This window comes from Frieseomelitta varia, unplaced genomic scaffold, assembly GCF_011392965.1.
Source record: "Frieseomelitta varia isolate USP_RPSP 00005682 unplaced genomic scaffold, Fvar_1.2 scaffold_483, whole genome shotgun sequence".
Classification (NCBI taxonomy): domain Eukaryota; kingdom Metazoa; phylum Arthropoda; class Insecta; order Hymenoptera; family Apidae; genus Frieseomelitta; species Frieseomelitta varia.
Genome location: NW_025110238.1, coordinates 403031 through 418289, shown reverse-complemented (window position 1 = coordinate 418289; position 15259 = coordinate 403031). Strand labels below are relative to the sequence as shown.

At 33.9% G+C, this 15259-nt stretch overlaps 2 protein-coding genes across 6 annotated transcripts in view; one reads left to right on the top strand and one right to left on the bottom strand.

Annotated features, from left to right (window-relative positions):
* Nucleotides 1-15259, top strand: part of LOC122532935 (quinone oxidoreductase) — a 38966-nt gene that overhangs the window by 12504 nt on the left and 11203 nt on the right. The window contains exons 2-4 of one of the 5 annotated variants that reach the window (XM_043662150.1): nucleotides 2920-2985; nucleotides 4080-4805; nucleotides 7065-9324. In XM_043662150.1, coding sequence (XP_043518085.1) covers nucleotides 2924-2985; nucleotides 4080-4805; nucleotides 7065-7500 — 1224 coding nt within the window. In that variant the 5' untranslated portion in view covers nucleotides 2920-2923 and the 3' untranslated portion in view covers nucleotides 7501-9324. Of the gene's footprint in view, nucleotides 1-2610; nucleotides 2986-4079; nucleotides 4806-7064; nucleotides 9325-15259 lie in introns of those variants that run through there. The other 4 variants (XR_006307610.1, XM_043662149.1, XM_043662151.1 and 1 more) reach the window with 4 other exon arrangements.
* Nucleotides 10245-15217, bottom strand: LOC122532931 (dynamin-binding protein-like). Its single transcript, XM_043662144.1, has 9 exons — nucleotides 14786-15217; nucleotides 14518-14695; nucleotides 14331-14449; nucleotides 12818-14245; nucleotides 12590-12739; nucleotides 11889-12509; nucleotides 11617-11799; nucleotides 10937-11536; nucleotides 10245-10863 (listed from the first exon to the last, which is right to left on the bottom strand). The coding sequence occupies exons 1-9, from the start codon at nucleotides 14873-14875 to the stop codon at nucleotides 10669-10671; spliced, it is 3564 nt and encodes a 1187-aa protein (XP_043518079.1). The 5' UTR covers nucleotides 14876-15217; the 3' UTR covers nucleotides 10245-10668.

The window sequence follows — 15259 nt, the reverse complement described above, 5'->3', positions numbered from 1 at the left end:
CAATCATGTTTCAAGTCACTTTTAATAAATAATAATAATAATAAAGTAATAATAATAATAATAATAATAATAATAATAAAGTAATAATAATAATAATAATAATAATAATAATAATAATAATAATAATAATAATAATAATAATAATAATAATAAAGTAATAATTGCAATTATTATTATCTGGACCATCATTATCTGAATATCTGGAAATTGATAACTATATCAGGTGCTTCTGTTGCACTCTCATGGCATGCGTGCAATTCAGTATGTTCAGCGTTTATCTATTAACTATAAGAAAGCTAATATTACAAACATAAGAAACGTAAGAAAATAATAATAATAAGAAATGCAAGAAAATAACAAATAATAATAACGAATATAAACGAATTACGAATGTAGAATAATGTAAGAAAACAAATGTAAGAAAATTACAAATGTTTCATTTTAGTAGGGAAATCATTGTGTTTCAATGATATTGTGTATGATATTGTATATTTCAAATATAACAAATTAAGAAAATAACAAAAGTAGCAATAATAAGAAATACAAGAAAGCAACAAATCATATACAAATATAAGAAAATTGCAAACGTTTCGCTTTAACGGAAAGATCATTGTGTTTAAGCGTGAATGACAGTCTCGGAATTACAATTACTGGAAATCTAAAAAGGAAATCTAAATCCACCTGTCTTGGAAAATATTCTAATAAATCATTATTTCCATCCTGTTGTTAACAGGGCTGATACGTCGAAGATTATCGGGAATATCTTTGCAAATTTTCCAACAGGATATAATTATAATCAAGCAAATTCTCGCCTGCACGCTTTTAAATATAGATTTGCGCTTTGGCTGTATGTGAATTTTAGTTGAGGTTTCCTCGACTGAAACGAGCCTAATGTTCGAGTCCTAATGTCTCGTCGATCGTCACTCGAAAAAAAGGAGCAAATGTAAAGGGAACGGGGAATTATATATATTAATAAATATTTATAAAAATATTATTTTAACATATTAGTGTTTTAAATTTAGAATTTGAGTAAATTATACAAATTATAATAGATAATAATTTTAATTATAAATTATATTATATTAATATTAATAGTAATAGTAATATTAAGAGTTGCATTTTTAACTTTATTTGAACGAAAAATTTTAAGTTATATACAAAATCGAAAAGGTCCTAATAAATTACTATTTAAATATTTATTAAAGGTTTATTTCAACCTTTTAGTGATATATTAAAATTAATTTTTAAGGAAATATCTTATTTAAGATTAAATAAAATATTTTATTGTAGACCAATGATGACAATTTATTGCGTAAATTGCAGGCAACACAGAGCGTTGAAACTTACTTTTCTTCACTCGCAAACATGGAATAAAAATTTCACGGAAGAACCAGGAAAGAGAGAGAGAGAGAGAGAGAGAGAGAGAGAGAGAGAGAGAGAGAGAGAGAGAGAGAGAGAGTGATCATCGCGATTTTTCCCAAATAATCCTCGCGATTGAGTCACAATGAAACGTTATAAATTTTTGTATAATATTTATAATAACAACAATCATTATTGAGAAAAATTATTTTCAATTTCGAATTTATAATTTTTCATTTATAAATTTACTAGAAATTTATAAGTATTTTGTTATTAAAATATTTTTAATTTAGGTTTTATTTTTAATTTAATTTCATTAATAAAATAATTTTAGTTTTCTTAAAAAATTTTATTTTTATAATTAATATATATAAAATTATTGTTTTTTTATTTAATAAAATTTTTAAATAATTCGGAAATTATATTTTCCAATATTATAATCTTATTTTCAATATTAAATATAAAATTAATGTTTGATAAAATTTCATTGTATTTAATTTTTGTAATATATTTACATTTAATATTAATTTTTATATTATATTAATATATATACATATATATTTATATAATATTTAAATAGCTTATATGTATATACAGAGCATAATATTGAAAATATTAGTGAAATTAAAAATTTTTTTATATTGAAAATATAATGTTTTAAATAAACTATATATTTAGAAATAAAGATATTTATACCGAATTATAAAGTTAGAAGCTTCAATTTTTTTATTTCACGTTAAATTAGAATTTTACTCAATAATTTTATTAACAATAAAACGCCCCTTTTTGGCTTGAATTGGAAATAAAATATAAAGTTACACTTCGTTGATAATATGTTTCGAGAAACAGGTGTACAACTGCATTAATTTTTAGATATGTCGTTCGTATTTTAAGCAAAATGTACGTGCAACAGGGCGCCGATGTTGGGACACGTCAACGCGAGAATCCGTGGTTTCCAGAAGCAGAAATAATCGAAGAGTTAACAGCGACGATAGTCGAAAGAAAAAAAAAAAGAAGAAAAAAAAGAACACGAGCTATCTCCGCCTCATTCATGCGTCTATCACGACGCACTGGACGAACGCGAGGGCGTTCGACATAGGAGAAAAACAGAGGTTGCACGTGGTGCGCGAATGCTCGTACCTGCTCACGTTCCGTTTCTTCTCTCGCCCCCTACCCACCGTCTGCTTTTCTGCCTACCATGACTAACACAGAACCCAATCGAGAAAGCTCGCCGCGGTATAAAAGTGAACGAGCCTCGCCGCGTTCCCACTAGTACGTTTTACGCGCTCGTCGTGGAACGAGTCCCGTGTTCGTTTCATTTTCCCTCGACCTCTTTGAAGGAACAGAGTTAGTTCTCCTCTCTCGCTCATCTGCTTCTTTCCCTACGAATCCTTCACCCGAAAGTGAAGTGAGCGTGTAGAAATTACGAACAGTCGAGAATCGTCTGCGAGTGATCCTCCCATCCGAGGGAAACTGAGAGTTCAAGACTCACTGAAAACGACGGCAGGGAGAAGTGTTTATCAGTTGATAATAAGTTGAAAGGGTTGTGAGACAAAGGAGAAGAATGCCAGTTGAATTGGAGCCAGTTGCACCGGTCACGCACAAGCCGTGTTCACCTTGCAATGGGTATGCACGAGATTTTACGGTGAACTATGTATTAAAATTGAGCATACGCAAGTGTAAAATTGCCCCCCGATTATCTCGATATGTATCTACGACATATATATGTATATACAAAAATTAGGGGATATTTGAATACGAAGCGATGAAAAAAAGAAGCATTTAATTTTTTTTTTATTATCTTATTATTTTATTATATATTATATATTATATATTATATTATTTTATTATATATTATATATTATATATTATATATTATATTATTTTATTATATATTATATATTATATATTATATTATTTTATTATATATTATATATTATATATTATATATTATATTATTNTTATTATATATTATATATTATATATTATATTATTTTATTATATATTATATATTATATATTATATATTATATTATTTTATCATATAAACAAGAAAATCAGAAAAGCAAACGACGAAATACTTTCTGATGTTCTTGTTTAATAAAAAGAAAAAAATCAAATTCTTTTTTTTATCGTTTCATACTCATTTTGAATCATATCCCCCAATTTTTGGTGAGCGATGTATATTCAGTTGTAAATGTATCTCGATGGAGTCTTGTGTAAGAGGCAACAGCTGACGTTCAGGCTCGAGTTAACGGTGTGCTTCCGCTTCTAATTTCCTCTGCTCGAGAATTCCCTTGACACGACGTTTGCAATTTTCTGGTGTCAAGCAAATTTAGAGAGTCGTTCATTTGTAAATTCTTCTTTTACATTCCAGACACATTTATAAAATACACATAGTATTTATGTTCGTAAAAGTAAACTTGCATAAAAATGGTAACCTATCTATATAGGTGGTAAAAATCATTTTCTACTGATAAGATAAATCCGTAATTTTCCTGTTACATATTTTTTCCAATGTTCGAAAGAAACAATTTTTAAATACACGACGCAAGAAATTATCACTTCCAACTTGAATTCAATTTAAACGAACGAGATTAGCTTTTTCTTGCATTTGGCCGTTTCATTAAAAGATAACAGGGTAGAAAGAAACTTTTCGCCCGCCCTGTACATTCAGACTTTGCTCATCGCTTCATTCTCGTCTCTCGTTTCGCTTTCCAGAGAGAAGAAGATGAATAAGCTGTGCAGGCAGGTGTCGATCGACAGCCCGAGCGTGACGGGCCGTGAATGGGTGTTCAGCTTCGACGTCCCGGTGCCGGACGTGCCGGCGCACGGTGCCCGGATCCGCGTGATGTGCGCGGGCGCTTGTTACCATCCTCGTCGTTCGCCGAGCCTGTCTAGCCTGACCTCCGTCAGCAGCGGAAGCAGCTTGGCGACGGAAGTCTCTTTAGAGGGCGACTTCCCGGTATCGTTGCCCCACCACGGAGTCCGCGACGCGGCCCTGTTCCCCGGCTACGAAGTCGCTGGAGTGATCGAGTCGCTTGGGGCGAACGTTCCGGAGGATTGCGGTTACACGGTCGGGGACCGAGTGATCCTCTACCCTTATGAGGGCATACCAAACGGATACGTCGAGTACCTGGTCGTTCACGATCTCAAGTACCTCATCAAGATCCCTGACAACGTTAGCCTAAGCGTGGCGGCCATGCTGCCAGCCGGCGCTCTCTTGGCGATGAACACCGTATTCGCTGCCCACGAGCACGTGCAAGCGCTGCTGAAGCAGAGGGGCGAGAAGAGCGTCTGCAAGATCTTGATCGTTGGCACCGGCGGTTTGGCACTCTGGGCGCTCAGGATCGCGGCCTACCACTTCAGCAACATGAAGGACAGGGTCACCATCACCATCGCCTCGTTGAAGGACGACGGGCTGACTATGGCCCAGGAGTTCCAACGGTGAGTTATTTTGGTCAGTTCGTCCCGTACGACGTTGATGTTAGATGCTAGAGATTGTGAATGTTGATAATTAATTAATAAGTGATCATTGTCTTCTTTGCAACGAAGAAACGACAGCCTTCGAGGGTAACGATATTCCTGGCGATATTCGATATTTCGATCGATACACGTCGCACGATTTTTACGACTACAAGTTCAACCCCTTGCGCTGGCAACTGATTCGCGGACCATAACGAGCGACCGAATTGTACGTCGCTTTCTTTTTGAACTCGTCGGTATGGTATCACTGGATAGAAATTAGTGAAAAGTAATTTAACAAATTTATTATTTGTTTTACCTGGATTATACTTAAATATATTTAATGAATACTGAGGAAATATTGTAATTTTGGTACAAAAAGAAATTCTCGACGTGCGTAAGAGGTTAACTATTTGCGCTGGCAACTGATTGCGGACCATAACGAATGTCCGAACCGTACACAATAATTCGTCGCTTTCTTTTTGAACTCGTCAGTATGATATCACTGGATAGAAATTAGTGAAAAGTAATTTAACAAATTTATTATTTGTTTTACCTGGATTATACTTAAATATATTTGATGAATACTGAGGAAATATTGCAATTTTGGTACAAAAAGAAATTCTCGACGTGCGTAAGAGGTTAACCACTTGCGCTGGCAACTGATTGCGGACCATAACGAATGTCCGAACCGTACACAATAATTCGTCGCTTTCTTTTTGAACTCGTCAGTATGATATCACTGGATAGAAATTAGTGAAAAGTAATTTAACAAATTTATTATTTGTTTTACCTGGATTATACTTAAATATATTTGATGAATACTGAGGAAATATTGCAATTTTGGTACAAAAAGAAATTCTCGACGTGCGTAAGAGGTTAACCACTTGCGCTGGTAACTGATTGCGGACCATAACGAGTGATCAAATACAAACCGTATACAATTCGTCGCTTTCTTTTTGAACTCGTCAATATGATATCACTGGATAGAAATTATTGAGAAGTTATCATTTGTTTGTACCTGGGTTACATTTAAATATACTTAAAACTGAGGAAATATTGCAAATCTTGGGACAAAAAATTGTCGACGTGATTCCAGCGCAAGAGGTTAAGCAATAGTGTATCTATCGAGAAACGTGTATATGGAATATTTCACTCCAGGATCGACCGACTTGGGAATTGACTTTCTCTCGAAGCTACGTTGCATTTGATCGTTAGATGCATGTTAGATCATTCGTCGTTGATCTTTGAACCAGACAGCTGACAATGCTCGACCGATCTCTATTATCGGAATTGGTTTGTTGCTCGAGCAAATTGACCGTGTCAACTCCAATGATAAAGTCATTTAGATACATCGATTTTCCTCTTCGATTCCATTTATTTTTTTCCACGTAGTTGCATAGATTCGTCGTATCTCGTGTCATTTCCGCATGTTTATTTTTACCCTCGGATCCCAATTTCTAATTATCACATTGTTGTGTTTCATTTGCACGTAGTGCGGCTTTGAGCACATTGTTGGTAGAAATCTGTTCTTCAATATTGATGGAAAATCCGAATCAAGGATCGTGCAGTGAAACATTGCAAGCTTATTAAAAAAAAAACACAAGTGCAGAGTATATTACATAGTAATTCGTAGAGTAGTTTAGAAAAAAAAGTTGGTGCATTAGAGTAATACAGGGTGGCCACTGAAAAGCTGAAGGGTTTGAAAAAGTCATAACTTGTTCATTTTCAATCTTTATTTTCTTTTTTCTGTAGGTTAATTATATTAATTATATTTCCAAATAAAGTAATAAAAAAATCTAGAAAACGTGTTTGTAAAATATATTTCCAAATATATATATTTATATATTATAATTATTATTACAGTAATAATATTATAATTATATATATTAATATTTATATATTTATATTCGGAAATATAATTATTGGGAATATATAAATTATTTAATATAAATTGAATATTTATATTTCCAAATAAAACAATAAAAAAATTAAAAAAAACACGTGTTTGTAAAATACATTTCTATAATTATATTTCCAAATAAAGTGATAAAAAAATTGAAAAGAAAAAAAAAAAAAACACGTGCTTGTAAAAGTTACCTTTGTTCCGTATCATTCAGTCTTTCAGTAATCACCGTACATTACAATAGAGTAGGTTCAGAGAAACAAACTGAGATAGCCTGAGAATAACCGAGTCCATCCGCGTCCCTCCTGTAGTCCATCCGATTTATTCACCAACAGTCTCCTTTCTCGGTACAGGGTGAACGTGGTACAGTGGAGCGAGGATCTGTACGAGAAACAGCTGATCGAGCGTACGATGGACGCGTGTCAAGGCCACGTGGACGTGGTGATCGATTTCGGGACGACGTCGCGCAGCCTTCACCGCAGCATGCAGTGCCTGAGCAAGGGAGGGGTGGTGTTCGTGATCAAGGAGGTGGCCGATCGATTGCTGCCAAAGTTCAGCAGACGGGCGGAGGAATGGCAGCAGAGTATCAAGCCGGTGGAGCCTGGCACTCTGGAGCAGTTACACGAGTTGGTCGAGCTGGTGGCCTCCGGGGAGATCGAGCCGCCACCGCACACCGTTTACCCCGCGGAGGAGGTGCTCGACGTGGTCCGCAAGCTGTGCCACTCCGAGATACAGGGTCGCGCGATCCTCCGTTTCTATCCAGCGGACTAAAGGGCTTCTCGCACCGGGCTAGGACATCCTGTGCCGCGCGGATCGGCACGAGAGAAAGAAGTGAATCGACAGAGGAAGAGAAGATTGGAAGCGGATTGCCAGGATCAACTTCGGTTAGACTAGGTAACGGAGGGGCCGAGGTGAACATGGCTGGAGCACACGTCCGGGAGCACCGACGAATTTCACAGAAGAGTCGTCGAGAGCACGAGCCGAATTTTATGAAGCTTTTTCCGTACACGCGAGACGCAACGAGGGAGCGTGACGCAACGAGAGTATAACACGGCTATATAGGTTTCTCTCTTACGGAGAATTAGCGTTGAAACGATTATAATCCTTGGAACGAAACGAACACGATGCACCGCGTACATCGCTGCGTATATTTATCAACGACATGTATCGTACGACGGCGATTATCTTTCGATTCGTGTCGACACGCGTAGATATTACGTACGTATCGTTGCTCTGTTTACCGATAACAGCAACACTTGACTCGCGTCTTTCGTTTCTTTCGAGGCCGTTTGATCACGCTTCCGAGGAATTTGTTGGAAACACGTATTGCCACGTAGTGTAGCAAAGAGGTATTCGAGAAACGACGATGCGGAGAGAAAGTCCGAGCGTTTGAATCGGATGTACCGTTATCATCGGTTTGTACGCGCACGGGATCTCCCGTTGATTTTTTCTTTTTTTTTTTCTTCGCTGCTTTCACTCGAGAGCATTTCATTTTCCACTTGAGAATTTTGATAACCTGACGAACAATGTTTTAATATCGAGTATTTTTAACGTTCGAGCTCAGTGAATGAAACGTAACCTGTAGTAGAAATAATGTACGTATATTGGAGAGAACGTTTCTGAATACCTTACCTAACTATTGGACAAAGTTATCGATTAATAACTGACCTTAAGTTAAGCCTCGGATTTAGATTTTAATCTTACTTGGATGTAAGAACGAACAAGTGTAACGTATATAAGTTCGATGTCATCAGAAGACGATTAATGGTACTGTTAAATATTTAACGTCAATTGAATCGCAATCATCGTTTATGGTTTCGCGTTTTTAATGTGTAAACACCGGCCTGCAATTGTTCATCGAGTACCTAGTCGGAAGACGATCGGTACTCACCATTCAGAGCAGAGACTTTGTAATCGTAGATGACGTAGATGACGTACTCAAAATGCATTTTTGCAACGTGCACTCGGGATATATTCGAATAAACCAAAACGTACGGAGGGACAACACTTCTCCTAATCTCGTTAGGAACAATGAAGAATCATATCTGCCGGCGGTTTTACAAAACGAAACTGTAACCTCCACGCAAGAAGAAACGTTGCTTCACAACTATTAAACTAGTAGATTTGGTAAACGTTTTTGCGTTTAGCGTAACATTTATAAGATATATTGGTCTCGTAAACGGGACACACGAGAATTACCTTCGTCGAACGCGTTGTCGCACGTTGGAGGGCATTTTCGCGAGGATTATCCTTAGGCATCAGTATTTCCTTTCTCACGTAGCGCAATTTTTAGGATTAAGTTGATCGTTTTGTGGCGGGTACAAAAGAAATACACGAAACCACGTATGCCACGTACGCAGTTACGTCGCTGTACCTTGAAAGACTGTTCTCTTTGTTTAAGCGTAACTAACTCTCGCCCTTTTTATTTCTGTTCTTTCTTTCTTTTTCTTTTTTTTTTAATTTTTCATCGTAAACTTAGGTGATAATTTAAACGGTGTGGACACGCGTTATCACACGTTATTATACCGATTGTTCGTTGTGACAGTAATTGTATTATATTATGGTATAATAATACAACAGATTTATTAAAAATAATTGTACCAGTTGTCTATGTTTCATGAAACACCTTCGACAATAGATCCTTGTCTTTCTGTACATTCTTCAATGATGTTCCTATCCACCATATCGAATGGTTAATTGACTGAAATCAATAAAACTTGTTAAGTAGTTTTAATTCAAGATTTTAATTCACAGTCATAAAAGCGAGTATACCCCAAGGACGTCTGCTATCCGATTAGACTGCACTTTGCTTTTTAAACTGTCGTCCGTTTCCTTCTGTCTAGTTAACTCATTGTCCTTGATTGTAATAAATTGTCGCGTAGGTCGTCGTATGCGTCAGATCATTTTTTTAATTCGTGCGAAACCGTCATTATACAAATTATGGTGCGGGATCGTTATGTAAGATGTTCATTATCTGTATAACTAGTTTGTGGTACAGTTATATCAGTTTGAATAATCAATTTATCCTATAGCTTTAGTTCCTTATGCCTTCTGTCGATACCATTGATTTATCTATTATTATTTATAAATCCGAAAATTCTTATGTTCTCTGTTGTTTTTGATTGTAGAAAAATATTACAAAGTAGTTTCGCCTGATCTTCAAAGTATAAAGTATCTCAGATTAAAGTAGAAAATTCTATCCATGTTCTACTTATTGAAAAACAACGTTCTCACCTCATAAACTTCACGTTATTAATTTGTTTCTAATCAAATTATTTATGTGAACTGATATTTGTTCAATAGTTTTATTAATATTGAAAAACAATAAAGATAATATATATTTAACATTAAATATATGTATATGTGTATATGTAGATTTTTTTATATAAAATGCAAAGCTGTTGTTAAAATTGTTGTGTTGGTTAAAATTAATTAAAAAATGTATATAACTTTTATATAATATATAAATATTTCAAATGTATATAAGATATATATATATAAATTTTAAAATAAAGTTTTAAGATTATTTAAAGTGACACGGATTTAAAGTATCACAGGAATAATATATTATTATTATAAATAAAGTTATAATATACATCTTTTAATTTCTCACTCGCATATAAGCGCGCACATGCACACACACACACACACATGTATGTACAAATAAATACTGAAAAAGTACATTTAAGCGTAAAACATGTAAGAAACATATAAGTACCATTATAATAAGCAAGTAATGTTTTAATACTTTTCTATGAAATTAAAATATAGATAAAATATATATAAATTGAAAATAATATTTCAAGCAAGAGCTAATGTTTAAAATAACCCTCATTCAACGAATTAATTAAAACTTTAACAATAAAAGCTATGTGCATTGGAACAGTAGTATCAATAATTTAATACGTGAACATATAAACTGATATTTCCTCTGCGAGTTCACTGTTTTCCCATCGGCGGTTCACATAAATAATTTTTAGGTACATATCCTTTGTTACCGTAACGATCCTCCATAAGCCACCATTCATCATTTCCCTTTTCATCGTGAGGCCTAACAAGTCTTAATGCTTGTCCTTTAACAATAGACAACGTTCCGGGTATCTTTGTAGAGAAATCATATTCTGCATAGTAAAACTGAAAAATATTGTGATTTAGTTTGATTAGGAAAATTTTTTATATGCTCTATGACCTATTTAACATTATTTACCTCAAAGGTTAAATTCTGATATTGCTGAACTTTAGGGGTTTGTTCAATGTTACCGTAATAATGATTCTCATTTTTAATTTCTTTATTAATGTTAATATCTAACAACTCTTCCAAATGTGACTGAGATGTAGTTTTAACTTCTTTTTCAGGAGAATCCATACAAATTAGATCAGACATAGAAGTGTTACTACGTCCATCTGAATAAGTAACTTCATTGGGTGACTCAACTTGTGGTACTTGTTGAATTTGTAAACTTTTTGCAGGTAAAAATCCTTGAGCAACGCCATTGTCTACAAACCATCTGGAAGCATCGCCCATAGGATCTTGTTTTTTAATCACTGCAACTAATGTTCCACATGCTGCACCTATATCCAAAGATGAAGTACTTGCTATATTTTCTGTGACAATGTATAATTTATCACTCGAGTATTTATTTCTCAATGTAATTCTTTGTTTTTCGCTTTGTGGACACCACATAGATTGTTCTTCTATCCGTGAGTTTGATCCAGCAAATGCAAAACGAGTTATTTGATTCCATAATAAATTATGATTAACTAAAAATGATTCCAAAATATCCCGAGGTGATAGTTGTGTTGAAGTCTATAGATACAAATGAATATGATTAAACTTCTAACTTTTACACATTTATAAATATCGATTGTTATTTTTATTTGAAATACCTCGCAAAAAGTCAAATATCTTTTAGTAATTTTTCCACATAGAAGTTTTCTAGCATGTGCAAAAACGTTAATACAATCCACTAATATTTTTGTCCCTGCATCAATCACAATTGGTAATTCTTCCAGTAGTTGATGTGTTAAAGCTTCGTAATTACCCTTTGCTGTTGATAATTCATCCTGTATCTATAAAGAAATCAAATATTGTTACATTTCTCTACATTCTAATCATGTTATGCTATTTAGAAGAATAATTAAATAAAACAAAGGCTTACAATTCTTGATTCCTTATATTTTTCACTCTTGGAAATAGCAGCATCATAATCAAGTAATTTGTCATGTGTTTTTGTTATTAACACAGCAGGTCCTTCTAATAAAGTCATTAAACAATTTATTGGCGTACTGACTCTATTTTTCAAACATATTTTCAATTCTTGTACATATTGCGACCAAATTGTAGATCTTATATCTCTAAGTTTTTTTGCTTCAATATTAGGTGTTCCTTGATAGTACTGAATCAAGAAATCTGATATCACTTCTCCAGAAATAGCTTCGTCACTTAAATGTGTAAGGCACTGTTCAACATCTTTAGCTAATTGCAAGGTACATTTTTCGACAGATCTAAATTGTTTTACAAGTTCTTCAAACTCTGGATCAATAACAACATTTGTCAATCCTAAGCTAGCAGAAAATCGTGTACTTAATCTGGTAGACATTTTTGCCACAGAATGCATGTTAAGCTTAGCCATTTTTCTTATCAGTGTATTGTCATTACCCAAATATTTCGATACTAAATCTTTTCGTCGTTTATATTCGTTAATATGACTGGCAACAGCAGTCATAGTCTTCCATGCTTTTTCAACTGCATCTTTATCTGGATGGTTGTCATCGGTACACTATAAAATTATTGTTTCTCTTGAAAGAAGTTTATAATATACTGGTAATATAAATTACTGGTAATATTACAATGACTTACCTTCACTAACTCATATAAAATAAGAGGATATTTTAATATTCGCTGTACTGGCTTTATAAGGACAGAACTCATATCAAAACAAGCTACTTGATATCGTAATGTTTCGATCCCTTTGTTGAATACCTTCATTATTTCTTCATTATTTTCATACTGAAATCAAACAATGATATACAAATACATATAAGGTATATAAAAAAATGTGATATAATATGAATGAAACATAGTAACCTTCGTTAACAAAACTAATGCAGCTTCATGATTTCCACAATATTTTACATAAACGCTTTTTAGTTTTTCAGCCATTCTTGTGAAGCAAGGGCCAACAGTTTGCAATTCTTCGTCACACCCTTTCATTGCTTTTAGTATCATATCTAACAATTCTTCTGCAACTTGAATAACGTCAAAAAGATTTCCAAACAAGGTGGTCACATCTATTCCCAAAGATTCAAGTTGACTTGGATTATGTAAGTTAAACGTTTCATATGTTAACTTTAAGTCGCGAACATATTCTTTTTCAGTGAGAACTAATTCCGATATAACATTCTGTCTTTGATCTGCCCTTTTCTGTTTGATTTCTAAATTATCATTATCAGTAACACTGATCTGCTTGGTATTGTTTGAAATTTGTTTGCTCTCTGTTGCATTCTTCTGCAGCGGAGTACTACCTGGTGCAGGTACAGGCGGTACTGGTCTGTGTGGTTTTGAAAGTCTCTTTGATTTCTGTTCTTCGGTTCTTTCAAAAGGAATTACTTCATTATGTTGTATTATTACAAAATCTTCCAAGATATTCATACTAGTATCAGATGATTCTGTAACCAATGGGCTCAAGTAACCTCTTGGACATAAGCCGACTTTACCAGAATGATTTTCAACGTTAACCCAATCTGAATTTACCATATTAACTACTTTAACTATATCATTTTCAAAAACAGTCAAATCTCCGTCCATTTGAGCTCTAAAAGTATACTCCACTTTTGTTCTAGTTCCAGGCATTAATTCGTCATATTGTACACTGTTTGTTTCCTGATTGTATGAATTTTGTTCATTATTTGTTCCATCGCAATCAACTATAATGTCAACATAAGACATAGGAAAAATGCCTTTTTGATTGTCTATTGTGCCTTCCAACCATTCTGAATCTACATGTTTAATGAGGTGTACTACCTCTCCTGCTCCAAAATTAAGCTCATTTGGAAACTGAGCACTAAATGGATATAAAGTTATAGCATAAGGTTTCACGTCTAGTGTATTTAGATTACTGATATTTTTACTATCTCTTGTCACGTTTGAAGGAACCGGTTTGAATTCAGGAAACAGATCGTAATAATTTGGCGCAGGTTCTTCAACAGTGGAACTCGTAGGTGTTTCTTCAATGTTTCTATATATCCTTTCATTGTAATTTATACAAGAAGAACTATTCTCCGATACAGACATTGTGTCTAATTGGTCTGTACTGTCATTTATATAAGATATAAACCCTTCTGGAAACATTCCCACTTTACCATTCTCTGTTGTTCCATAACACCAACCATCACCAAGAATTTCTGTGACAGTCACTATTTCACCTTCCACTAAGTCAAGTTCTCCGTCAAGTTGTGCTTTCAAATTAGCCTTTATTCTAGCTTTTTTTCTTGTAGTCTTCTTTTTCAAAGCTTTCTAAAAATAACATAAAAACTTTATAGGTTTTTACTTGCATGACAAATTTAACTTAATTGTGAAAATTAAAAAGCAAATAACATACCTTTAATAATTTAGTTTCGAGTTGCCATACATGCGTTAAAGGAAAAATACCCTTTTTAGCATCTATTTGACCTAAGTACCATCCAGAGCCAACATCTTGTACCCCAATAATAATTTCTCCTATGAAATATATACAAATATAAATACAAATAGAAAAAAACTTCTTTACTTTAAAGTACAGAAATTACCTTTGGAGAAGGATAGGTCCCCATCCTGTTGTCCTGGGAAGGCAGTGGTTGATACAAACAAACATTCCGAATCATCAAACGATGGAATTTCTACTTTATGCAAGTGATTTGATGGAAATTTTCCAGTTCTGCCACGGGATTCTCCGTAACACCAGTGCTTGTCTACGATACTATATACCTATTTTCAGTTTTACAGAAAGAACAATGTAATTATATACAATAGGGTTATATGTAGGGTTGTATGTTATGTATACATCTGTGAAACTACCAGAAAATGTTCCCCCTTCTGTAAACTTAACTCTCCGTCGACAGTTGTTAAAAAGTCAGATAAAACTCTCGTCAATATTCCTGGTTCCATTTTCGTATTAAGTTTAATTTAAGTTTACTTTTTTGAATTTTTCAGAGTTCGCAATAATTCTGGAGAGATTGTCACCTTGTCAGTTTCATGATAAGACCTTTAGTCACGTGGCAGGAACATCTGTTCGTTTATGTCGGTTCTCGAATTTAACTTGGGCAAATGAATACGTCATAATCAAACACAGTATTAGATATTTCAGAATATTATAAAATTGATAAATATTTCAGATATACGTTGGAGAACTGTAGAAACAGTTTTGTAATATTATGAATTGACATAGAGTGTTGATTTCGAGTGTTAATTAAGAAGTGTATACAATGTTTGATTTTTTTTATTTAGAATAATAAATTTATACGGATTATACCAAAATTTGTATTTTTTTTG

What these genes read in the sequence shown, in the direction of transcription:
- LOC122532931 (XM_043662144.1), bottom strand. Translation starts at nt 14,875, where the DNA reads ATGGAACCAGGAATATTGACGAGAGTTTTATCTGACTTTTTAACAACT. An exon ending in TCGAAACTAAATTATTAAAG is followed by an intron (nt 14,246 to 14,330) that starts GTATGTTATTTG and finishes TGTTATTTTTAG; the next exon opens with AAAGCTTTGAAAAAGAAGAC. An exon ending in CATTAGTTTTGTTAACGAAG is followed by an intron (nt 12,740 to 12,817) that starts GTTACTATGTTT and finishes GTTTGATTTCAG; the next exon opens with TATGAAAATAATGAAGAAAT.